Genomic DNA, 26,678 nt, shown 5'->3' on the forward strand with positions numbered 1-26,678 from the left:
CTCTCCCCCTGCCCCCCCCGTTTGTGCTTTCTCTCTCTCTGTCAAATAAATAAATAAGACCTTTTTTTAAAAAAATACAAGTTAAAACAATGTGATAAGATTGTTTACCTCTACAACTTGCAAAAAATTAAAATGGGGGAATACTATACACTGTTGGTGTGACTAAAATAGTACAAATTTTTGAATGCCAAATAGATCAATTTGGAACAATTAAAAATGGATAAAATGAACATATTATTTGACTCAGTGGCTACTTTGTTATACATTTATTCTATAGATATGCTCACAGAAATACATGAATACGTTTAAGTACACACACACACCCACACACATATGCATACACAATGGTGTGCATCTGCTGATTATTATAGCTAAGAGCTGGAGACAACAGTCAGTCAATCAAGAATCTGTCAAATACAAAGAAAAAAAAAAGAGACAAACGAAAAAACAGACTCCTAACCACAGAGAACCCACTGATGGTCACCGGAAAGGAGGTGGGTGGGAGACGGGTGAACTTGGTGATGGGGATAAAGGAGGCACCTGTCGTGAGGAGCACTGAGTAATGTACAGAATTGGCCGATCACTGTATTGCACACCTGAAGCTAATACAACACTGTATGCTAATTATACTGGCATTCAAAAAGTAAAACATTTTATAAAAGAGTCTATTAAATAATTTAGGATTGCCACATACAATGAAACACTATACAGATGTGAAAAAGAATTCAGTCGATACCAGTGTTCTCCTATGAAAAATTCCAAGATGTATTTTAAGTGAAAAACAAGGTATAAAACATATGCATAAGGCTACCATGTGTTTTAACAAACAGAAAACAAAATATAGATCTATGATTAGTTATTTAATGCGTGAAAAAAGAAAAGAGGCCCAGTGGGAGCTCCTAGGGAGTGAGGCCGCTTTCAGAGAAGGAAGAGGCTGGAGGGGTTGGCTGAGAAGGAAGAGGGTGGAGGGGTTGGCCGAGAAGGAAGAGGCTGGAGGGGTTGGCCGGGTGCGCTAGGCAACGGGAGGCCAGCGTCCAGTCAGACGCCGGGGAGACCGCCAGAGACCCGGGGTGGCAGACAAACACGGGTCATCTCCCATCGCACAGCGAGGATGTGGGGACAGCACTGGAAAGCCCTAAGAGGGGGAAGCATCCCGGCCTCTGGGGAGCCACAGGGGGGAGGGGCCGTGGGCCCCACGGACCTGAGCCGACCAGAGACAGAGTTTAAGAGAGAAGGTGAGGGTGCCATTTAGCGCACTTCACTCGGGGTGCGGGAGGCCAGTGGCACAGGGAAATGCAGATCTGCAGCAATGGTTAAAGGAATCAGATGTGTTTTTGCCTGAAAAAGGGGAAAAGAGCCTCAGAACCCCAAGAACTGCTTCCAGAGAAGGGGCCACAGTATCCTGTGTACCCCTCAGAGGGGAATTGGAGGGGAGGGGAGGGCCAGAGCCTGAGCAGCCCCAGTGTGGGTTCTGGGCTCATCTACACAGGCCTCCGCCTCTTCCTGGGAGAAGGTTCCAGCTTCCAGGGGAGGGGAGTGGGCAGACCGGTGAGCAGGGGGGGAGGTGCAGTTGTGACTGCTTCCTAACCTGCAGAACTGTGATCCTGAGACCACTGGGGGCTCGTGACTTGGTTCGGGGCCATCCGTAGAGGTGGCTGGAGACAGCAAGACAGTAGGGGCACCTGCTGGCCAGCCACCTCACCCACAGGAGCACCTGCGGATCTCCAGGAGTTTAGAAACACACATCCCTGAGCCCTCCCCAGGCTGACCAGCGTGGTGGACGTCTCTGGTGGGAAATCTGCCCAAGCTGAAGGCAGAATGAGAGAGAGGCATGTGCAGTTTGATTTAAAGGGTTAGAACAGGAGTTTTCCATGCTGGCTGAAATCTCACCTCATAAAATCATACTCATCAGACGGGAGGGAGGGGGGACCTTACATTCCTGTACCGAGAGGCAGAGCGTAGAATTTAAAAGCCAAGCTAAGGAGCCAGACTGCTGGGAAGGGAATTCCTGCCGGCAGGCTGGGCACCAGCCTGTGGCCTCGAGCTACTGAGCCTCCCCGGGTCTTATTTTACTGATCAGCAAAATGCGGATAACAGTGTGACCTGCCTCACAGGGTTGTCTGGAAAATTAAACGAGTTAATGTTTCTAGGGTGCTCAGAGCCACACCTAGCAGGAAATAAGAGCTGCAGAAATACGCTCCCATAAACAGACTCTAACTCCCTCCCTCACAGAGGAGACAATGGTACACTGGACCGGTCAGATGATTTTCCCAAATTCGTTCAGCTAGTTAATGATCCTCCTGGCCCTGGACCCTGGTCACCAGAAGCTCCACCCACCACCAGAGGGTCCCTGGGGGCAGACAGGAGCCCACAGAGCACCTGCAGACTCAGAAACCTCCCCCACCATCCCACCTCCCACAGCCTGACCGGGCGCTGATGTCCCTTTCTTGAGGGGTCCGACCAGACCTCACAGAAAGAGCTACCTAGGTCTCTAGAATTCCAGCACTTTCCATCATATTAAATACCACTTGACTTTCTATTTCCTCATGAGAGGAAATAAAGAAAACAGTAAGGGAAAAAGGGAGAGAGAAAGGGAAAGAGGGAGAGGAGGGAGGAGGGAGGGAGGGAAGGAAGGGGCATCTCTCCTCTGCTACTTTACAGTCTTGTTGAGACAATATATTTCAGATGTTAAAGAGTGCTACATAAATGTCAGGAAGAAAAGAGTGGATTCTATAGTGCCGACGTCCAGTGAGCACTTATGAATCCTATTAATTAAAACAGCTTGTATGACTTTGGGACATTTGACTGCACTCTACATAATTCATATAAATGGACGCAGAGAACCTGAGGTCTTCTGGGAAACACGACGAACGTGTGTGGTATCTGCCAGGAAGATTTTCGTGGCTGGGGAAAGACTACTCTAAGCCAACAGCAGGCTTGGTACGGGTCTTCCAAGGGAAGGGGCGGCAGGGGTTCACACCAGGAACACCTTCAGGCTGGCCGTGTCCCAACACTCCGATGAGGCCTCTTCTTCAAATACATGGAACTGATTGATGTTCGTTTGGCTGGGCTTCACCGACCTCGGCAAATGCAGCTTGCCTTCACGATATAGAATTGACTCTTTAAAGGAGACATCTTTGAAGCTGGGAAACAATGTGTACCTGAATCACCTTTGATTTCCTGCTATTGCAAGAACTGCATCTCACCGGTTACCTCCACATGCCTGCCAGCGAGCAACAAAGCCTCAGATTTGTTGAACTTACCGGACCTTGAACCCCCTTCCCCACGTGGAATACCAACTGTCTGAGCTGTGGACTCACTGGCTCCCTGGTTGACACAGCCTCCCCCCCCCCCCCGCCTCCTTCTGACCCCCTGGACACATTAGGAATCGTTCATCACCTCAGGGGCTTTGCATGAGCAACTGTCTCTTCCTGGTCCCCGTCCCCACCCCCCATAACCATACACCGGCTTCCTCACTCCCCTCAGGTGCTCAAATAGCTCTTCAGCAGAGGACACGTCACACAAAACCCAATCTAAAATCTCAACCCTTTCCCCAGCCCGGGGCTCCCTGTCCCCCTCACACACTTTAATGTTGGCGCTGATTCCTTCCGTATTTCCTTCTTCATTCTCGTCTCTCTCCTCCACAGAGGAGGGATTGTGTCCCTGTTTGTCCAAAGCTGTGTGCTTGCAACACCTTCCAGCGTCAACGGCGCTTAGCAGATACTCTGTACCTGCATAAGTAAGTCTCTAACTGTGGAGCCAGAATTTTCCTCCTAGAAAGGCCAAGGAGGACGGTGGAAAGAGCCAGCATCTACAATCCCAAAGTGGAGTTCCGGTCTCTACTCCTCATGAACTGGGGACAGTCAGGGACGTCTGTAACGTCTCCTGCTTCAGCTATAAAGGGAGATAAAATGGGAGGCGCCAAGATGGCTTATAAAGAACCATCTGTAAATAATGAAGGGCTCTACTGACCCAGGTATTGCTTTTTAGTTTTATTTATTTAGAACGTCATTGAGACGGACTCTGCCATCACCCGTGGCATCCTGGCACAGTGGATAAGGACCTTCACCGGCTCCGGTGTCAGACAAACAACGGAGGATTCTAGGCTTTCCTGTTAACTAGCCCTGGGACCTTGGGCTGGCCGATGACTTTGCAGCATATAGAAGACAACAGTCGTAGTTGATCCGTGGTTTTAATGTGAACAATACATACAATAATGTGTGTGAAACTCTTAGCAGATGCTTATTGCTAATCTTTTCACTGAGTACAGTGATTCCTGTTTCTAAGAGAGAAACATTATTCGTTGGAAAAGTGTTTGGTTTTTAACTACAAATGTAAAGAGGACTTCTTGAAAGTTTTTCATTTATAAAACGTGATGGGCTTAAGCTTAAATGCTTAAGCTCTTGTTACCTAGATGATAAAGGCGTAGCTCCTAACTCTTCATTTTTGTTGATTAGCAAAATTAAGTAATAAACCAGCCATCTTCTTCACTTTGAGAAAAATATACTTACCATCACAATGCTTAAATCCTTGGATAAATTTGCTCTGCGTTGTGGCAATCCTCCCGTGGAAAACAAAGTGTAGGTTGATCATTTCCCAGAGCAGGGAAGTCTCAGTTTGCCAACTCCCAAAATAAGTCAGCCATGAATATGAAGAGCTGTGCTTCCCTTTGAGCCCAGAGATCCGAGAGTGTCAGAGGTGCTCAGCAAGATAGAAGGAGGAAGGCAGCTAACCTTAACAAGGTGCCTTTTCTGGGCAAGGACTGATCGCTCCTTTTCATCGTGGCATCTGATTTATCTCTCACGTCAGATATCTGAGGAACATGATGATGTCTTCGGCGGAGAAATAAGAAAATGAAGTCACACTAGAGGTAAGACACTTGTCCACAGAGCTAATAAAAGCCACAACCCAAATCCCAGCCTGAGTGTGACAGGCAGGAGATCCATTCATCCATTTGACAAATACACTGGGATTACAGCAATGAGCAAAGCCGAGCCTCTGCCTTCATGGAGTGTATATTTTAGTTCAGAAGTACAAATAAACACATATATTATAGATAGAGTTATACATATGCAAATGGATATAGATATAGTTCTGGGTATGGATATAAATGTTGTAGATATAGTTCTGGGTATGGATATAAATGTTGTTGTAGATATAGTTCTGGGTATGGATACAGAGTTACGGTATGGCTATGCACTTACAGATACAGTTATGGATGGGTATGACAGAGGCAGATGTGGACAGAGACACAGATAGAGACAGGTAGTAATGAGTCAGAGCTAAGGGGAAGAGAAAGCAATGGTATTTTAGACCGGGCGATGGGGAAGGCCTTTCTTAGGAGCAATGCTAAACAGAGACTTGAGAGAAGACCTAAATGAAGCCCCGAGTGTGATGTACAAGTGGCTTGGAAGGATCAGGTTGGGTGCTGTGTGAAGAGTAGACTATAGGGGGCGGTAGAGTGTGGGCAGAAATATCAGTGAAGAAGTCCTTGCAGCAGCTCCACGGAGAATGCAGGCTCCAGGGACTGGCAGCAATAGCAGTGCTAAGAAGTGGTCACGCCTCAGTCACACTATGTCACATTAGACTCCCCTGGGGAATTTCAAGGGAATTTTTTTAAATAAAAGACTAATACACCCAAAGGTTTTTGTGGGAACCAAGGCGTTTGGCAGTAGCTTACATACCCACAGCGTGCTTTCCCAAGTTCCTGAAACAGTAACAAAGTGGTATAAAAACAACATACCCTATGTTGATCCTGTTAAAAATTATAAGGGATTTAGGACTCTAAACTGGAGAAGTGGGAAGCTCTGGGTCCCCTTCCAGCCTGAACTTCTGGTTTCACAAGTAGAATAACTTATGCAAGGTCACATAGCCACTCAGTTGGGACTGATTCCTACATCTGTTCGCAGCCAGTTCTTTCATTCATTACTTTTTACTTATGCACATAGAAAAGGAAGACAATAATTGTTTATTAAAAGAATGACCACCATTCTTAGAAACGTATCTCCATATTTTCTACTGAATCCTAAACTCATCTTTTCTCCAGGTAGAAAGAGACCAGAGCCCCGAGTCAGAATATTCGGCAGCTTGGGGAAAACTCCTTAACAAAAGTTCTGACTACAGAAAGTGTTGTAAGAAATATTATTCTATGCCTTCAAACAAGTCCACGTTTGTGGGTCACTTTTCTTAACAGCAGAATAGAATATTGGGTGGCTTTTTTTTTTTTCAATTAAAACTCGGAAAATAATCTTTCCTACCCCAAAGAGGAACACAAAATGCATTACATTTGGAAGAGCTTATAGACCAGGTTCAGCCAAAAGTGAAATTTGATAGTTCCCCCAAATGCCTTATTATTTCAGAGAAATGGGACACGCCCTCTATTATGGCAGAATAAGCATGACCATTAATGGCACGCATGTTAATAAAAATCTTGGAGACTTCACAGGAAAGTTTACGATGTGTTTTCTAAACCATGGTATTTTGGTGATTGGTCAGTAATTACAAGAGCTTGGACCTTGTGGAATCCATTAGCCATACCCAACATAAGCAGTGCATTTGCATCTCGAGTTATATAAGGAAGGGGCTCGGGCGGGGAGGTTTTAAAAGCAAATAAGCAAGGATCATAAACGCCCTAGAATGTTCCTTAAAGCCAAATCTCAAATCATAAACCTCACAGGGAAGAAAATACATACTTGCATATGTACGTACACAAATATGTCTACGGAGGTGTGTATGATACTTACATCGGATTCACTGACACCATCTACTGTGTTACAAAGAGCACTAGAAAAAGAATCCGAAAACTTTCTTCTGCCCTTGCATCTGCTGCTAACAAATCCTACGACCCTGGGCAGCACAAGTCTTCCTCCTGGCCTCATTCTCCACGACTATTAAAGAAAGAGATTGAGTTCTCTGATCACTAAGGTCTTTCTTTGAATATTTTTCTGACCCCGGGGCTGTATTTAGAATTCTTGAAGCAAGAAATTAGCCACTTTTAAAGACGTGCTACTTTGACCTAGAAATGTTCCATGTTTTGTCCTTTGTTCTCCCATTAGAGCATACATTTAAATAAAAATGAAAGAAACCACTGTTGTTTTTCCAAGCACAGTTTGCGTGTAATGAGGGAAGTGATTATCTCCGCACAAGAACAGCTCCCTTGGAAATGTTTAAAATTGGCTCTTTTCCTCCCTCTAGTGGAATCGTGATGTATTTGCTCTGAACGGAATTGATTTAAGTCTGCATCAGGCAAAATAGAGAAAAAGGGCTAACATGACAAAGTCTCAAGCAGGCATCAAGCCAAATGCAATGTGTTTTTTTTTAAGATTTTATTTATTTATTTGAGAGAGAGAGAATGACAGAGAGAGAGCACGAGAGGGAAGAGGGTCAGAGGGAGAAGCAGACTCCCCACTGAGCAGGGAGCCCGATGTGGGACTCCATCCCGGGACTCCAGGATCATGACCTGAGCCGAAGGCAGTCGCTTAGCCAACTGAGCCACCCAGGCGCCCGCAAACGCAATGTGTTGCAGGTTTTCCGCCCAAATGTCTTAAATGATTTACTTTGTTTATTTTTTTTAAAGATTTTATTTATTTATTTGACAGAGAGATAGAGAGCACAAGTAGGCAGAGCGGCAGGCAGAGGGAGAGGGAGAAGCAGACTCCCGCCAAGCAGGGAGCCCGACGCGGGGCTCGAGCCCAGGACTCTGGGATCACGACCCGAGCCAAAGGCAGATGCCCAACCGACTGAGCCACCCAGGTGCCCCAGTGTTTTACTTTGTTTAAAAAAATTCAAGATTAACAATAAAAAACTTGCAACGTCGATTCAGACCAATGCACAGTCTTCACATGAAATACTCAGGTCCAACTTAGATATTTTGTATTTAATTTGTACCCACAAGAATCTTAAAATCAGTTCACTTATGAAAATTAGTTGGTCAAAGCATTTGACTGAATAGGACAAGTGACCCATCGTTCAACAACAAGGCACAGTGTTTGGCAAGAAATACTCATGTCAATCCAATTTAACATGTATTTACAGCTACTTTCTGTGAGGTTCTTCTGTTTCCATCTCTCTGAAACCATTCTCGACTCCCCCAGGCAGGGTAAACCATACCCTGGTTTGTCTAAAACATCTACACCCGCCACAGAAGGTATGGTAATGATGCTGATGACATGTGTGTGTGTGTGTGTGTGTGTGTGTGTGTGTGTGTGTGTGTGTGTCTGTCTCTCCATCTGGTACCATCTCCATCTCCTGATAGGCGCTCCTTACTCTCCTTAAGAAGAGGAAGAGAGGGTGGTGGGGCTAGACTGTGACTTCAAAGGCTCTCACATTCGATTGTCTAAAAATCACTGTGCTGAAAAGTTTGTAAGTAAAATCAAATATTGCTGTTCTGGCTGAATTCATGGTGCTAGCCACTTCAACCTCCGCCCTGCTCAGTCCTGGGTGAGGGATTTTCTGCAAGGAAGAGTTGTAATAAGATCTGCACACTAAAGAGTGAACAGGGTACTGGGAAAATAGATACCGAGGCCAGTAGGTGTGTATAGAAGGTGAGAGCTTCACTCCATGAGATCCAAAGCTACACTCAAAGTTTTCCATCTTACACACCTGTCGTGAGCCGCCACCGAGCATTACCAGAACCCGAAGAGAGCATCTTACCGGGAAGGTGCAAATAAACAGAACTCCACCTTAGAGGAAACGAAGGACTTTGGACAAAGCCATCATTGGCAGTCTAGGAAAGATAAGCAAAGACCAAGCATCCAAGAAAAAAGAAATGATTTGTTGAGGAAAGAATATTGGGTAACAAGAAGAAGAAAGGAAGAGAGGGAGGGAGGGTAAAGAACGGGAGAGAGAAAGAGAAAACTTTTAGAATTTAGAGAATTCACAGCAGAAATGGAAGTCTTCATAGATTTTAAACACAAAGTTGAGAAAATATTTATAAAATGTAGTAAAGGTATAGGAAAGATAATATGTGACAGAAAAGATAAGGAAATTAGAAAATCGGTCCAAAATGTCCAACATCTAAACAATAAACTATGTAGAAAAAAAGAACAGAGTGAGGAACAGAATTTGTCACAGAAATAATGCAAGAAAACTTCCAAAAACTCAAGGACATGAGTTTCTAGACTGAAAGGACCCATCAAGAGCCCGGCAAAAATGGATGGAGACACGCACACCAAATCACATCACTGTGAAACTCAGAACTTACTTGCTCCCTAAGGGGAAAAATAAAATGGGAGGTGGTGAGGCCCATACACCCCAATTTCCCACCTCCAGGCTTTGCCCTAGAACTGAGAATATCAGTTCAGTGAGGGGACATCGAGAGCATCTGTCTCTCCATTTGGGACCTTGAATTTCTCTGAACCAACTTGAAATAAGGTCATGTCAAAATAAACCAGGCTGATAAAAAGGAATGAGATCTTGCCATTTGCAACGACGTGGATGGAACTGGAGGGTGTTACGCTGAGTGAAATAAGTCAATCCGAGAAAGACATGTATCATATGATCTCACTGATATGAGGAATTCTTAATCTCAGGACACAAACTGAGGGTTGCTGTAGTGGTGGGGGGTGGGAGGGATGGGGTGGCTGGGTGATAGACATTGGGGAGGGTATGTGCTCCGGTGAGCGCTGTGAATTGTGCAAGACTGTTGAATCACAGATCTGTACTTCTGAAACAAATAATGCAATATATGTTAAGAAAAAAAAAAGTAGAAGATAGCAGGAGGGGAAGAATGAAGGGGAGTAAGTCAGAGGGGGAGATGAACCATGAGAGACGATGGACTCTGAAAAACAAACTGAGGGTTCTAGAGGGGAGGGGGTGGGGGATGGGTTAGCCTGGTGATGGCTATTAAAGAGGGCACGTTCTGCGTGGAGCAGTAGGTGTTATGCACAAACAATGAATCATGGAACACTACATCAAGAACTAATGATGTAATGTATGGCGATTAACATAACAAAAAAAAATTTTTTTTAAATAAACCAGGCTGTGCAGAATGATTGAGCAAAGGGGGCCCTGACATATGCCCTGAGAGTCCATGGGCCCCCCAGAGAGGAGGATCCAGAACTGAAGCTGGCCACGAGGCCGGCTATGGCTGGAGCTGCATGGAAGACAGACTCAGGAGATCCAAACACCTGTGAGACCCCACAGAGACCAAGCTCATCTTAAAGGACTACAAGAAACACCCAGTTAGAGAGAGGATAATGTGACCACAGGCCCCTTTCCCCTCATCCCCATGGCTGCCTAAATGGCACTCTTGGCTCCAGGGACCCAGATGCAATCTTGAAAAGGTGCCAGGGTGAGGCTTGGAAGATAGGAGAATCTGATCCACTGAGCGTTTTCTCTCCAAGAGTGTGCATTACCTAGAAGGACCGTTAAAAGATCATGTTATATTAAGTTTAAATCTGATAGGACTAAATATTTTTCCTCTATTAACCAGTTATGGTGCTCGTGAGAAAGACCAAATTATTGATAGGCAACATAAAGGGAAACCATTTTCTCCTAGTTGTAGATTACAGCTATAGGCTGAATGGATTTCATGAAGCTTTTAAAGTGAGGAAAAAATTAATACCTTCCCGTGGCGGGGGAAAGGCCAGCATCCATTTCTCCCCTCCTTGCTCATACAAGGAAAATACCGAAGTATATGAACAAAGCTACATTTACTGAAGCCTGAAGGTTCAAATGGACTTGCTGGTGGATATATTTGCCAACATGAAGCAGAGCTTAGTGCCTGGCTCCTAGGTTCAAAGAAAAACAACAGCTTGAATATGAAGAAAGCCTAAGGCCAAAAACACCCTTCTTCCAGCACACCTGCAATCATGTTCTGCTCTAATGTGCACAGAGTGCCCATTCCGGAGCTGCCAACCTAACGAGGTGTTGTAAGATCATCTTAGCTATATCATCACTTTTTGCTGAAATTTACATCACTGGCTCTCACTGAGAGCAAAGCTTTTTGATGCTTTACACATTCTTAGGTGCTCTGCATTCTGCTCAGGATTCCATTAAAAGGATTTACCTTAACGTATTTAACAAATACATATTATACATAAATGTACATTATACAGATACATAAATATGCCCCAGTTACTTGAAGTATATTATGCACATATAACATTTATATGTGCATCACTGATTATTTCCTTGGTACACATTCCAGAAAGATCCCAGGGCCTAAACACTTTAAAGATGCTACGTAACTGGGGGCCCTGGCTGGCTCCATCGGTAGAGCGTGCAGCTCTTGATCTCGGGGTTGTGATTCAAGCTCCACGTTGGGTGTAGAGATTGCTTTAAAAAAAATAAAATTTTTAATAAAAAAAGATACTACACAATTGCTCTGAGAAGACAAAGCTTTCACAAAGAGCAGTGTCAGCAAAAAAGGAGTTTCCACTCTTGAGAACGCAGGCAGGTGCCACTGTGGGGGGCAGGCTGAGGGGGAGGTGGACTGTTCTGCCCCACAGCCCCTCCCCAGGCCGACGCGTCTTCAGGGTACCACGCGCATTCATGCCTAGGCCCCATCTACGTTTTCATAAGTAAAGGCAGCCTTCATTCAGCCCATTGCTTCTCCATCTCAAGAGCACCACCCTCTTCTCTTGGTCCTGAGAAGGCTCACTATCACCGCTGAATACCAGGCCATGTGAAGGGTTAAAAGGGGAAGGGACATGCCATAAGCCCCTCTGCTCACAGACCACTGGAGGAACCTCTAAGTGGCCAATTGGCCACTCTCACCATAAGGAAGCTCTAGAAATATACTCATGATTCTTAGCAGCCATGTGTCATGTCAAACATTCTATTACTGTAGAAGAAAGGGAGCATAAATATTTGGGACCATGAAAAGTCTGTCACAAGAACAGAAAGGAGAATGAACGTGTCATGAAACGGAGCCAAACAAATGATTCCTTGTCATCAGTTGCTGGGCAGGAGGCACTGTCTTATCTCATGCTTATAAATCATATACCTATCATCGAATAAAAAAAGACCCAAGAGTACGAAGAATTATATCTTCTTTTTAATATCTGCAATGAAGAAAGGATTCCACTTTCCTGAAACCTTTTTTTTAAAACAAAACAAAAACGCCCTCCCTTCCTCTGAAAGCACTTGAACCACAGATTCCCCTTGGCCAGCGAGCTCACACCTTCCCACTTCCTTGACCAAAAACCCCCATCAATGCAAAAGCCCCACTGGACCAGCACCTTTGAACAACCAACATACACTGTGACAACATCATACATTAGAAAATCACAGCAACTTTATTCATTTGCAAGGTACAGAAAGAAAGCATAAAGTGTTTGCTTTTCTAGACTGCTGACATAAGATTTTCAAACTGTTTAAATAACACCAATAACATAATTAGATATCACATCTTTCAGAAACCTAATGCTATTTATTGGCTTTAAAAATGTTTTCAACCGAAATCAAGTACATATTTATACATGTAAATATATTATGTAAAAATTACCTGTAATTCCTTTGAAAACAGTACGATAGTTATTAATACTAAACTTTATTATAATTTAAGATTCTATATGATAAACCTGATAAGGCCTTAAATGTAATTATTTGGGGGGAATGTCTAATTTACAAACTTCACCTAGCTTAGAACTGGAAGGAATTTTAGGTAATCACCTGGTTCAGCCAACTACTTAGGACAAACAAAGAATTATTATCACTTTTTAGATCAAGTTACATGAACTACTGATGTTCAGTGACTCACCCAAGGCCACATAGTTATTAAATTTCCTCTTTCCTCAGCTTTTTTTCCCCTAGGCAAACAGATATCAAAGCTGATTTCATGTGTAAGCATAAGACATTTAAGTGCAAGATAATTTACTAAGAAATCCCATTCCAGGATCCACTGTGCTTATTTAGTAAGATAAATTAAATCTGTGTAATGAAAATACACAACAAGCATTGCATTTAGCTTCTTGGCTCCAATTCTAATTAGCAAAGCAGAGCCCTACACTGAGGAGAAACATGATGTAAATATCAACATAAATATATTGCTCGACTGGCTAAGTTTAATGCATCTTGCTCAGTCCAAAACACTCATTATATCCAAAACCATGTTTTCAGGGGAAAAGAAAGAAATATAAATAAGCAGAACATAATTCAAAGGTTGGTGTATTTGTATTTAGAGCACCTTGGGTTGGCAGTCTCTGTATTTGACTCTGAAGTGCTAACCAAGAGGACCATCTCAGGGGTGGTAGGGCACAAGTCCTCGGTCGTCTTTGTAAGTGTCCACTACCCAAAGATGGCTCTGTGGGAATGTCCTCAGACAGCCCAGGACACATGGACCCTTTCTCTTCAAGAGTACTTGGCGGGCCAAGTCCCCAGTGATGAAGTGTGGCCATACTGGGAAGAAGGCAAGTCTACCACATGGAGATCTCATCAGTGGCCCAGGTGTAGGCATGGGAGAGGCTGAAGGGGCTTCCACCGATTTGGGAGATCTTCCTGGTTACTTCTGTATACCTCATGCTTTCTGGATGAGACAAAACTTGGAGGGATTTGGTAGGGACGTAGTTAGAAATACATTCCAAGAAAACATTTGTTATACTTGAAGAAAGCAACCACTGATCTCTGGCTGAAACATGACAGTCTCAACCTTGATGGGTCCATCAGTCAAAAGGGAGGACAATGGTTTAGGTAAAATCGAAATGTCTGGTCTCCAGTTTTCTAGGACACACTATGTTTATGCAACAGTAATCTGGGGAAACCAGGTAACCAGTCGTGGGCCTAGATGCATCAAACAACATCAAATCTAACAAAATGTATAATTACATTTTGGAGTAATTACAATTAATTACAATTATTTTGGATTACGCTTAAGACCATCTGGAGGACTTCTTCTCTTGAGGGGCTGGCATCAACCACATGGCAACAAGGGTTCTCCATCCGCTGATAGGACACTTCTACCCTGGAGACAGGCAGAATGAAAGGAGTTGGCTTATTTTTTAACACGGCTCTCCATGCAAACGCTGTTTTCCTACCATAACGGATACAGCTTACAGCAAGGGCCCCACCTGGTTTATCTCACTGTCCCCCTCAGCCACTAGCTTTGTCCACGGGAGACATTTGATACATTTTGTTTAATAAATCATAAATTCATAATAAGGCTTAATAGCTAGCCTTTATTGATACCTATTACCTACCAAGCATCAGCATTCTGCATGATTCTTCTGGTGTCATACTCAGGGGGACCTCAGGAAGGGAACCACGTCATCCCCATTTTGCAGAAAAAGTAGCAGAGGCTCAAAGAGATTAACTAATTGGACAACCGGGAAATGTCTCCACGGTCTGTGCCCTGAAGGATCTCAGACAAGCCAGAGGTCCTCCGCATACGCACTGTTTTCATGGCTGAGTCTTCTAAAATTGCACCAGGTTTCCACATCTCCCTTTGGGGTGACCTAGCCTTGATACCTCTGAATGAGTGTGCGGACGGCCTGACAGAAGTATGACGGCAGGTGGTTACAACAGTGCCATTTACCACTTCCTAGCTGAGCGAACCAGAGTAAAATTTCTTTTCCCTCTGCCTCCGTCTTCTCATCTGTAAAATGAGGACGGAAATCATGCCTTCCTGGTGAGTCTGTCATGAGGTCTAATTGAATTAGTGCAAGTAAATGGTCTGACATGGTTTCTGTGCGCACAGCAGAGTTGTTATTCAATTATTTGTATAACACAGGATTGTGTTATGATAGCACTGCTATTGTTGTTTATTTATCTAAACTACTCTGCTTTGGCTTGTTGAGCCCGTCCTACAGAGCTGACTCATGCTCAGCCATCAGGCAAGAAGACAGCCCAGACTCTCCCGCTAGTGTCTCATAGATTTCTAACGAAAACAAAAGCACTGCCTTTAAAATCAGAAAGACCGTGATTTTAATCCCAGTTTTACTAAAGAGCACCTGGGTCAACCTAGACAAATCACTTAGTCCTTTGAGCCCCAGTTTTGTAAAGTGTAAAATATGGCTCAGGTTCACTTGCCGGGATCAGAGAGCATCAGAACGCAAATGCCTGACACACGGGAAGCACCTACCAAGGAAAAGTCACCGCGAGCTCATCAGCACTCCGTGCCCATTACATTAGGACTGGGGAGCCAAGACCCAGGAACGTGCATTGTCTTAGCCAGGTTCACACTGTTCCTGGCACAGCCAGAACTAGAAGGAAGGTCTGAGGCCCAGTCAGATAGCCTGGGGAAACAATACCGTCAGAAGGAGCTGAACCCCCTTGGAGGATATTGTACCATGGGTTTGAAAAATGGGAACGATGCCATTTTCTCCACATTCGTAAAGTCGTAGCTGATCCCAGCTCACCACCATGGCCAGGAACAGGGCCCTACCATGCACACCGGGACACCTACTTTTGACGGAATATGCTGTTGGCCTCCAGTTCAGCTTCCTCTCTGGTCCTCTCCATGCCCCGGCGCTCAATCCGATGCATCCTCTCCTCGGGACTCACCGTGAGCAGCAAGACCAGGTCGGGCTTGAGCAGGTCCCTAGGCCACTGGTAGATAGGATGATGGGCGGGGGGCAGGTGCTGGAGCCCCCCGGTCACCTCGGTGGCTATGGCGTAGGCGGCCGTGCTGTGCCAGTACCTGAGAAGGAGACCAGGAGTGAGTTCTGCATCCACAGAGGCCAGGGTCAAGGTGCACCTGAAAATCAGCTGGGGGAAACCAGGGATGGCTCTGCTCAAGTTTCCTTAGCATTGCATATATCAAAGAAATAAAACTAAATCTTATTTTTTTAAGATTTTTTTTTATTTGAGAGAGAGCAGAGTGAGGGAGAAAAAACACAAGTCGGGGGGAGGGGCAGAGGCAGAGGGAGAAGCAGGCTTCCCGCTGAGCCAGGAGCCCGACGCAGGACTCGATCTCAGGACCCTGGGATCATGACCTGAGCCGAAGGTCGAAGCTTCACCGACTGAGCCACCCAGTCGCCCCTAAATCTTGTTTTTAAAGTATTTATAAAATGCAAAAAATAAACCGAAGTCAGCAACCACAATGAGAATGCAACGGGCTCTTCAGAGAGCGACGCTGACTCAGCTGACACCCCACTGTCACGTCTCTCTGGCCTGGTCTACATTGCCTTCCGGGAAAGGGAGGGCGAGCGGGGGGAGAGATGTGCTTGGTAGTCCCCTTGCATCCGATCTTGTGTCTCGGCCACATAAAAATCTGTGGATGAAATCCATGTTCTGGGGACCCCGGCGAGGCGGCCTTTGTCCTGCCCAGCGCCCAGCCTCTTACTGTGTGTCGACACCTGTCAGGGAGGGAAATGAACACAAATACGACCTCCACTACTCTGTGAAATCCTCCCTGAGTGAAGCGGGGCCCTCTTGACTGGCTCATTTTAAATGGTGGCAGAGGGAGGAAAAGAAAATCACAACAATAAAAGACAATCTATTTCGAAATGCCCCATGGCTTTCCACTGCCTGCCAGAAACATCCAGCCTAACTAAGACACCGAACGGTGTTCAGGGTGTGCACCCAGGCACGCTGAATCACAGGAGCCTGTCTTCATGCTCTTTCCTCCAGCGGGAGTGAGCTTCTCAGCGAGCAGAACTCCTACTCTACCTGCAGAGCCCTGCTCAGATGAGCCCCTCCCCCCATGGTTCCCTCCTCTGGGCCCTCAATGTCTTTCATGGTCGACTCCACCAAAGAGCTTCTCATGGTAAAGAAAAGCAATTTGTCTATAAGTATGACCTCTTTCCACTCCTCCCTTAGAAAATTCCTTTTTTAGTCACCTCTGCATTCCCAAACCTGAAACCAGTGTCTGGCTCGCAGTCAGTATGCAGTAAATGTTCTTTGGGTGTGCAAATGCATGAATTGGAATCAGTTTATTAATCAGCATACCCTATTATAATCTTGCCCTGTTCATGTCATATTCCAATCTTAAGCGACTAAATGCAAAACTTCAAATACAGTATCAAAGGATTATCATGTACAACAGATATTTATGAAATTCTTATAAACATCCCAATGTAGAGAAGTACCTGTGGCCCCATCCTGGTCTGTATTTCAATTTACTGCCTTCAGTGTTTTAAAATCCTAAATTCTGGGGGTGCCTGGGTGGCACAGTTGATTAAGCATCCATCTCTTGGTTTCGGCTCAGGTCACGTTCTCAAGGGTGTGAGATCAAGCCCTGCATGGGGCTCTGCACTCAGCGCGCAGTCTGCTTGGGATTCTCTCTCTCCCTCTCTCTCTGACCCTTCCCCCCACTTTCCTGCACACGTGCTCTCTCTCTCTCTCTAAAATAACTAAATCTTTTAAAAGAAAAAATAAATAAATAAAATCCTAAATTCTTGACCATTTTATATTTGAACTTCTTTTCACAGTGAAAAGGATGTACTGGGATCTACAAAATAAATTCACAGTGCTTTCTGAGCTATGTATTGATTGATCCCCTGACCGCTACTGGCTCTGTGGACACAGGTAACTCATTTAAGCCAATATAGCCTCAACTTCCCCATCTGGACAATGAAAAGCATGCAACTTTTGTTTCCCTCCACAGTTGCTATAAAAAGAGACAAGTCCTGGGGCACCTGGGTGGCTCAGTGTTAAGTGTCTGCCTTTGGCTCATGATCCCAGGGCCCAGGGACTGAGCCCCGCATCGGGCTCCCTGCTCGGCAGGAAGCCTGCTTCTCCCTCTCCCATTCCTCCTGTTTGTGTTCCTGCTCTCACTAGTTCTTTGTCAAATAAATAAATAAATAATCTTTTTTAAAAAATAAATAAAAAATAAAAAGAGACAAGTCCTTTAAAAACTGTATCACCCTGTCATTATAAGACAATACTATTCTTACTGGACACCGGTTTTAACTAAAGCTGCATTTGCAAATGATGGTAATACAGACAATACTGAAAAGGACCAAAAACATTAATTTGGGAGGTGGTCAATTCCAATACCATCCACCCTTCCAAGCCCCGTCCACCTCCAGAAGTGTGTGCTGCAAACCCCCAGCCTCCACAGCGGCTAGCTCCTGGAGTCCCACCCAGGAGTCTGCTCTCCATCACGTCCCTGATTCACCACCTACAAACGTGCACTTCCCCTTCTCTGTGAGATGCGTCTGGTCTCCCAAGCTGAATAAATCCATGCAGGGTCCAGGCGCTCTTTTTCTTGGCAGCCAAACTACAATTTGCTCTGCATTTTGCACGTGTCCCATTTTCACTGAATTAAATACTCAGCTATGAATACAGAGGCTGATATCATCTTCATTTTAAAAGCCTTCTTTTTGTGGAAAAACCATCCGCAAGAATAGACTTTTAAAGGTAATGAGGGTGATTAAGTTGCCAACCTTAACCACAGTCACCATCAAAAATGACTCTGCCGCCCTCATTTGTTCAGCTAGATGATGGTGTAGTCTAAAATGGATTTCATTAAAATCTTTACACATGAACAAAACCCACCCAGACAACAAATAACCGCTCTTTTCTTCTCATTTGACAAGGTGATACAGTATCTCTCTAAAGAACAAAATTGCCAACAATTCACAGACACAAAGAAGAAAAAGCAAGGGAAGAATGAGAGCCCTGCCTTCTATAGCTGGAACTCTCTCACTAACAACACTGCAGCTCATTTTAAATAATCATACCCACTGGCCATCAATTTCAGACTCTCCACCATTTAGAATTTTCCACTCCTGCCATCAGGCAAGCCACATCAGTTCAAATCAAATGCAATTTGCCGACACATTGTACACAGCTTATATAATAATGCTTTATATCTTAATAGCAATTTGCTATTGCAAAGCACTTCCCCGTGTATCAACCCATTGGATAGTCACCACAGGTTTTAGTGGTAGGCAGGGAAGGGATAAGGGGTATCTCCATTTAACACATTAGGAAATTGGGAGCAGAGAGGATAGGTATCTCAGTACACACAGAAGCCAGTGCAACTCCAGGGACATCTGAAGAAATCATGTGCCTCAGGGAGTCGCCCTGTATTAGGAAAAGTATAGTCTGTCTCCTTGAAAAAGGACACTGTAGGAAGAGAAAAGATCTGAGATATGGTAGGTAGATTCAGACACATTAATAATAGGGTAAAAACATCCCACAGGTGAAGAAGTCCCACAAAGGAATGCAATTTCTTACCCTTCTCCAGGATCCCCTATAACTCGCAACCCTGAAATAACGATCTTGCCATCCCCAGCATTAAAACTACCTGCTGGTATTGCACTACTGGGTATTTACCCCAACGATACAAATGTAGGGACCCGAAGGGGTACATGCACCCCAATGTTTATAGCAGCAATGTCCACAGTAGCCAAACTGTGGAAAGAGCCAAGATGTCCATCGACAGATGAATGGATAAAGAAGCTGTGGTATATATACACAATGGAATATTATGCAGCCATCAAAAGGAATGAGATCTTGCCATTTGCAACGACGTGGATGGAACTGGAGGGTGTTATGCTGAGTGAAATAAGTCAATCAGAGAAAGGCATGTATCAGATGACCTCACTGATATGAGGAATTCTTAATCTCAGGAACAAACTGAGGGTTGCTGGAGCGGTGGGGGGGTGGGAGGGATGGGGTGGCTGGGTGACAGACATTGGGGAGGGTATGTGCTACGGTGAGCGCTGTGAATTGTGTAAGACTGTTGAATCACAGATCTGAAACAACGCAACATATGTTAAGAAAAAAGAAAAAGAAGAAGATAGCAGGAGAGGAAGAATGAAGGGGAGTAAGTCGGAGGGGGAGACGAACCAGGAGAGATGATGGACTCTGAAAAACAAACTGAGGGTTCTAGAGGGGAGGGGGGTGGGGGGATGGGTTAGCCTGGTGATGGGTATTGAGGAGGGCACGTTCTGCATGGAGCACTGGGTGTTATGAACAAACAATGAATCATGGAACACTGCACCAAAACAAATTATGTAATATATGGTGATTAACATAACAATAAAAAAATTTAAAAAAAAAACTACCTGCTGGTGTCATAGCTTAGAGGACAGCCCTGGCCTTCTAACTTATTTTTACTGTGTTCATCTTGGCTGGCAACCCACCACCTCCCATTTTATTCCCTACACACGCTCTGAACCGCCTTTTCATGGAATATTTCAGAGATACAGAAAAGTATACAGAGAAAGATATTTCAAGAAAGGGGTAGAAGTTTCCAGATATGGCAAACTAGCTTGCAACTGATCAACTTAGCCACCAGGAACCAGTGGAGACCCTCAAAAAAAAAGGCAGGCGATTCTAGATGTTGACAAGGACACCAGCCACAGGAAATTCTCAAACACTGCTGGGGGCGGGGGCGGTCATGGTGCGTGGTTCCAACCACTTCAGAAAACTTTTTGCAGTACCTGCTAAAGCTGAACACACATGAACCCCACGTCCCTACAGTTCCACTCCTGGGAATCTATGCACCAAAACTGCATATGTACCTGCACCCAAGTTATGTACAAAATACTCATAGGGGTGCCTGGCTGGCTCGGTCAGTGGAGCGTCCAATTCTTGGCTTCAGCTCAGGTCATGATCTCAGGGTCATGAGATCAAGCCTGGGGAGTCGGCTTCTGAGCTCAGCCACGGGGTCTGCTGAAGGTTCTCTCCCTTCCCCCTTTCCCCTCCCCACCCCACCCCTCCCCGCCCCGCACTCTCTCTATCAAAAAAAAAAAAAAAAAAAATACGTACATTCATAGCAGCGAGGCGAGTCTCCTATGTGGCAAGAAGGAAGTCAGATGCCAGGAGTACTAAGGTACAGACTATTACACAGTGATGGAGGTCGGGCAGTGTTCACTACGGGGGAGCGGAGGTGAGGGAAGAATGCGCAGGGACGGGGAAGGAGAATGACCTGGCTTTATGGGGTGTGGTAACGCTCTGAGTCCGGATGTGGGTGCAGGCATCCAGACTTGGGTGTGTTCATTGCTTGAAATTCCTTGAGATTTACATTTAGGATTAGTGCTTTTTCCTGCATACTTGTCATACTTCAATACAACTGCTTATCTTCCCAAAAATAAGTAAAATTGCGGAGAGCAATACACATTCACTGAACATTAAGCAATAATTCAGTTGCAGTTTCCGACCTTTTGCACGGTGCATCAACTGCATTTCTCTCTCCTTGGTCCTGTTAAGTTTGTTCAGTACCCTTTCTCCCCTCTGGACTCTACAGTTTGTCATTATTTGGCATGTATTCTACTGAACACCTATCTGCAACATGATGTTCTCAGTCAAAATGAGGGTTTTGCGTTTTATGCACGCTGATGCAGTGTACTGACTTATGTTGCTGAATGGTGCTCCGTTTCACAAATATGCTAGCATTTATGTGCCCTTTCTTCTACTGATGGGCTCTCAGGTTTTGAAATTTTTCAATATTATGAACACAGCTGAGGGAGGGTTGCTGGAGCGGAGGGGGGTGGGGGATGGGGTGGCTGGGGGATGGACATTGGGGACAGTATGTGATGTAATGAGTACTGGGTGTTATATAAGACTGATGAGGGGCGCCTGGGTGGCTCAGTCGGTTGAGCATCTGCCTTCGGCTCAGGTCATGATCCAGGAGTCCCAGGATCGAGCCCCACATTGGGCTCCCTGCTCAGCGGGGAGTCTGCTTCTCCCTCTGCCCTCACCCGGCTCATGCTGTGCTCTCTCTCACTCTCTCTCAAATAAATAAATAAAAGCTTCAAAAAAAAAGACTGATGAATCACTGAACTCTACTTCAGAAACTAATAATACACTATGTGCTAATTAACAGAATTTAAGTAAAAAATAAAAAGAAATAAATTTTTAAAAAAGAAAGAAATTTTAAAAAAGAAACTTTTGCATTTCGTCAGGAGGTGAAAGCAGCGTTCGCTTTGCTGTCCCTTTCAGATCGCTCTCTGAGCCCCATGTCCACCCCCACCAGCACCTTGTAGGGCTTCTAGCCACCCCCATGATCTCCAGCTCTGAGTCTCAGTACATTTTCAGTACATTGGTTCTCACCTACCTGATGAGAGCAAAATGGGATCTCACCATGATTGTAATTTCCATTATCACCGAGTTGGGTGATTTTAAGCCGAGGATGACGTGCTTGCCATACACTTCAATCATTCTTGTGGTATTTTAAGCTACTTCTTAGGTATGCAATTTTAAAAATCTAAAGCAGTTTACGTCACTCCATTATCTGAAACCTTCCAATGGCTCCCCTCTGCACTCAGAATAAAATCCGCACTAACTTGGCACATGGGCTCTGCTGTTCTATTCCCTGCCTCTCTCTGGCCATTCATCCAGAAAACAGCCCCTCGTCCACTATGTGCTCATCACACTGGCCTATTTCTAGTCCTTGAATATGCTACCTTCTTTCTCTCTGTAGGCTTTGCTCCTGCTGACTCCTCTCTCCATAATGCTGCTACTCCATAGTTTTCATTCCCATCTCTTTGGGGGCATTCAGAACTCAGATCAGCGTTACTTCCTTAGAGAGGCCATCCTCAGCCCATATCCACCTTGACTTATCCTCTTCAGAGTATTTACCATTCTCTGATATTATCATATGTCTTTATGCACTTGACTGTTCTCCTGCAACAGTAGGTTTGCTCCATGAAAGCAGAGCATCATCGTCTAGCTCATTTCCAGATGAATCCCCTAAATTGAGAACAGTCTTTGGCAAACAGCAGATGCCCAATAAATGTTTTATAAATAAGCTGATGAACAAATGAACTACTGAAAGCATCGATTTCAAAAGCAGAGGCTTTGTCAATATCCCCCAGATGCTATTTCTAGCTTAGTCAGTGGCAAGTTACTTAACCCTTGTAAGACCTAGGCTTCTCATCAGTAAATTGGGGATAACATTTAGTATCCACCTAACCATGCAATTGTTCCAGATACAGTAAAATATATTTATGCTCTTAGCAAAATGCCAGCCTGTGGTGTGGGTAATTAACAAATCATAGACATTATTCCTATTATTATCATAATACAGTTTGACTTAATAAACACAGGTGTATACTTGCATATATAGGTATGGACACACACCCTCAGGGAGAAAACGCCAAATTCACAGCATCTTTACACCTACCTACCTGTCTACAATCACAGGAGATTTGGTAGATTCTTTAGTTATTTCAGAAGCCACGATATAATTGCCCAAAGAGTAAAAAGCTCTTCTAATGATAGTTGGTTCATCATCAAAGATTTTCCTCCACTGGCTGATGCAAGCGGGTGGCGACTTTAAGAGCACAGCGTTGAGAGAGTCTGAAACCGACTGGGTCACAGTGGTTTTGCCTGCAGAAAAGACACAAACATAGCGCTCCGTTACCATAGCCACCAAATGGCTCCCAAATGCTCATATTAGCCCAGAAAGAGCAGAGACACTCCATCCACCTGTAAATCAAAGCAGTTCATTGCCTACTATGATTCTTGATTTAAAAAAAAAAAAAAAAAGACGCAGACTTTTAGGACCCGGGGTTTCCTCTACGTGGTATCATAACACTTGGAAGAAAACCCAAATGGTGCTCTTGTTTACAAATTAATGATAAACTCTGGCGTAGACCTCCGGGCCTGGGAAAACCTCCACCTGGTTCCTCAAAACACTCTGCACCTGCTGCGGAGGGAGCCGCGCCTCACGCTCAACCACGTGACGTCTGCCCCAAGCTGGACCTCGTCCTTGGCTGGATCCTGCTGCCCTTGGCGCCTCGCTTCTCCTGTTTTTTGTGTTTGGGGCTAGATGTGAGTTGTCCGTTGTGTTTTGGTATCTGTTTGGCAGCTCCAAGGCTTTTTCCCCTCCGCTCCCTAGTTCTTCCTAATTTTGCTCCAAAAGGGTCCTCTGAACGGCCCGTGGTTCCCAGATACCCCAGTCTGGCTCCAGTCCCTTCACTTTCGCCCACGCTGTTTCTTCTGTTGGGGAGGATCGCTTCTGCCCTCCTCACCTGCGCTTCTCTCATCTACACCGAAAACGGTCCCGGTGTCAGCCCTTCCAGAGCTGTCCCTGACCATGGCTCTGTTCCCCACACCGAGGCTGCATTAAGTGCCTTCTCGTGGTCACCGGAGCGCCTGAGGCCCAGGCTCCCCTGGCCTCCCACCGAACGTCTTACTCGTCTTTGTATCCCGGGCCTGCCGAGCTCCGTGCCTGGCACACACCAGAGACTGACATGAAGCTTATGAATTGAACTCTGTATCAAGTTTTACTTACTAAAGACCTGTCTGTTCCTGCAAGGGATTCAATTAATCGCATTGCCTGTAACTCAAAGGTAATATTACCTGTGGCATCCAGTCCTTCGATGGCAATGACCGGGAACTTTCCTTTCTGGGCCTGCTCCGGGCACTGGTCAACCAGGTCAAGCACTGCCTGGGCTTCAGGAATGAAGGGTATACACTGCGAAACAATGTCTGTGCATCAGCAGTGAAGCAATGGGGCTTTTGCAATCTCTAACTGCTGAGAACAAGATTGCCCAATGCTAATAAGGCATAAGTTGTGTTTGACGCCGTGCCAAATCCATAGTATTTTGAACCTGGGAAGGGCTGAATTCCTTCATTTTGTACTGAATAGCTGTACCTCAAAAAAGGCGATAGCGGCTGAGATCAGTCAGCCTGCAACCCACACTGACCAGCTACCCCAGAGGAGGAAGGACAGGCAAGACCGCAAGTGCGGAGCAGGGTGACCCAGCGACAGCGAAACTGTAGCACGCGGAAAATCAGCTCCGGCCCCAGCTCCGGGTAGCAGTCAGCACCGTCCCTTCCTAACCGCCTAGGGGGCGGAGAAGAGAGCCGCGCGCCGCGGTCACCGGGTGAGTCGCGCAGGGCGTCCCGGGCATTCTGAGCTCTCACCTCCGCTTTCCCGCACCGCTCACCGCGGCCTCTCTGCAGCGAGGCCCGCACGTTTGTACATGTGTGTGCTTCATCTTCTAAGTGCTTTCGAGGATTAACATGGCCAGCCTTCACGGTAACTCGGTGAGGGTGGCAGCATTATTACTCCCCTCTACGAACTAAGGAAACTGAGGCGGGGGGGCGGGGGGGATAAGAAACTGAAAGTGACACAGGTAATAAATGCTGCGTTGGGATTTAAAGCCAAGCGATTGGTCCTGCCCTTTTAAACCGCCTCGTAACACAATCCTAAAAGCTTGCAAAATGCACTAAATTCCACAGTGCAGCCTCAGAAAGCCGAGTCTGGACACCCCAGGCCCCGCCCAGGCTGCGCTGGGAAAGAACCTTCGCTCTCCTTCCCTGAGCACCTGCTGTGTGCCAGAGCTCCGATTGTCCTGACCAAGGCAAGGCAAGTGTTTCACAGACCAAAGGGAGAACAGAGGGGTCGTGCGACCTGGACCGGCAGCCAGGAAGCAGGCAGCCACTGTTTTAGAACAAGGTTCTTGAACCCCAAACTCATGCCTTTTTCTCACCAAAACCATGCCCCAGCCTCCCAGATGGCATGATCCTCCCCGCACCCGGCTGCCTCTTCCCTCTGAGGCGCCTTCTGCACGCATTCAGAGCAGGCCTGGCGAGCGTGGCCTTGGGACATCAGTTCCCGCCTCGGATGGGAAGGTCCTGGCGGCCAAGAATGGAGAAAAGAGCCGCAGTGTCTAAACGAGAGTCTGGCACTCAGGCGGCCTGGTGTGTCGACGGCGTCAATCAGTTCCCTGGGCAACAGAGGCCAGGCTGGAGAGGCCAGCCCCGGAGAGCGCGCGCCCTGTCCACTCCCTGTCTGGGGGACCCACCCCGAGTGTCCGGAAGGGGCAGAACTCTTACCGCCTCCAGAACGGCGCGGGCGGCCTCCCGGTGCGGGAAGACCCCAGAGCTGGGCAGGTCGGGCACCACCGGGTGCAGGGCGGGCTCCGGGGCGGACACGACGCGCTCGCGGGGGCCCACCTGCCGCCACCCCGCGCCGTCCCGCAGCTCCCACAGGCGCTGCCACACCTGAAGGCGCGCGTCGCCCACGAACTCGCCCAGACGCGGGCCCTCCGGGGACTCGCCGAGCAGGGAGAACAACGCGCGCCGGGTGTCGGGGCTGTCGCTGGGGTCGTGGAGCAGGAAGCCGTGCTGCACGCCGCCCGCCCCGCCGCCGGGGCCGTAGCACAGCAGCGGGCGCAGCCGGCACCGGCGGAGGGGGTCGCGGCGCAGCTGGTGCAGCAGGCGCTGGTGCAGCCGCGCCGCCCGCACCCGGGCCGCGCAGTCCCCGCCCGGCGCCAGCGGCACGCACAGCGAGTAGCTGCGGCCGGGCGGGCCCAGGAGCGCGGCCGCGCGGGGGTCGGGGAGCGCGCCGGGGGCGTCGCCGCCGACGGCGAAGTGAGCTAACGTGCAGCCCGGCAGCTCCAGCGCGAAGCGGTGCGGCGGCGCCATGGCCGGAGCGCAGGCCCCGCGTCGCGGCCCCGAGAGGCGCCCGAGCAGCAGTGGGGAGCGCGGGCGGAGGGCGGAGGCCATGGGCTCGTCCGGTCCCGCCCCCGCCGCTCTCGGGCCGCCACCGCCGCCGGGGAAACGAAAGCTAAGTGATGGGGGCGGGCGGGGCTGGGGGCACCCTCTGGCGGCCTCGGCCCCCTCTGCCCGCTCGGGTTCCGCGCCCCGAACGGCGGCGGCGGGGAGGGGGCGGCCGCAGGTGGCGGGCGCGGTCCCGGCTGCCACCCGGAGGGTGCTCTCGGCCCGGCGCTGCGTGCGGGGAAGCGGCCGGTGGCCCCAGGCCCTGCACTGATTCCTCCTCTGTTGTTTACGTCCCGGGTGTGCGCGCGCGCGCGTGTGTGTATGTGAGTGTGTCCCGGAGACCGCGCGCGCCAGAGCTCTGCCTTTTAGCTTCGTTCTCTTCCTGCCCCCCG

At 47.0% G+C, this 26,678-nt stretch overlaps 1 protein-coding gene across 2 annotated transcripts; it reads right to left on the minus strand.

The window, feature by feature from the left end:
* Positions 1 to 12,216: 12,216 nt before the first annotated feature.
* On the minus strand, positions 12,217 to 26,307 carry CMPK2 (cytidine/uridine monophosphate kinase 2). Of its 2 annotated transcripts, none has more exons than XM_028099393.2 (5): positions 25,789 to 26,307; positions 24,139 to 24,253; positions 22,962 to 23,163; positions 15,344 to 15,577; positions 12,217 to 13,903 (listed from the first exon to the last, which is right to left on the minus strand). In XM_028099393.2, the coding sequence occupies exons 1-5, from the start codon at positions 26,290 to 26,292 to the stop codon at positions 13,786 to 13,788; spliced, it is 1,173 nt and encodes a 390-aa protein (XP_027955194.1). In that variant the 5' UTR covers positions 26,293 to 26,307; the 3' UTR covers positions 12,217 to 13,785. The 2 variants fall into 2 exon arrangements, with proteins under 2 accessions (XP_027955194.1, XP_027955193.1); XM_028099392.2 differs by having other exon boundaries at positions 25,621 to 26,307.
* Positions 26,308 to 26,678: the final 371 nt, after the last annotated feature.

Source organism: Eumetopias jubatus, unplaced genomic scaffold (assembly GCF_037043125.1).
Source record: "Eumetopias jubatus isolate StellerSeaLion01/CBP00866 unplaced genomic scaffold, mEumJub1_p1.0 scaffold_9, whole genome shotgun sequence".
Lineage (NCBI taxonomy): Eukaryota > Metazoa > Chordata > Mammalia > Carnivora > Otariidae > Eumetopias > Eumetopias jubatus.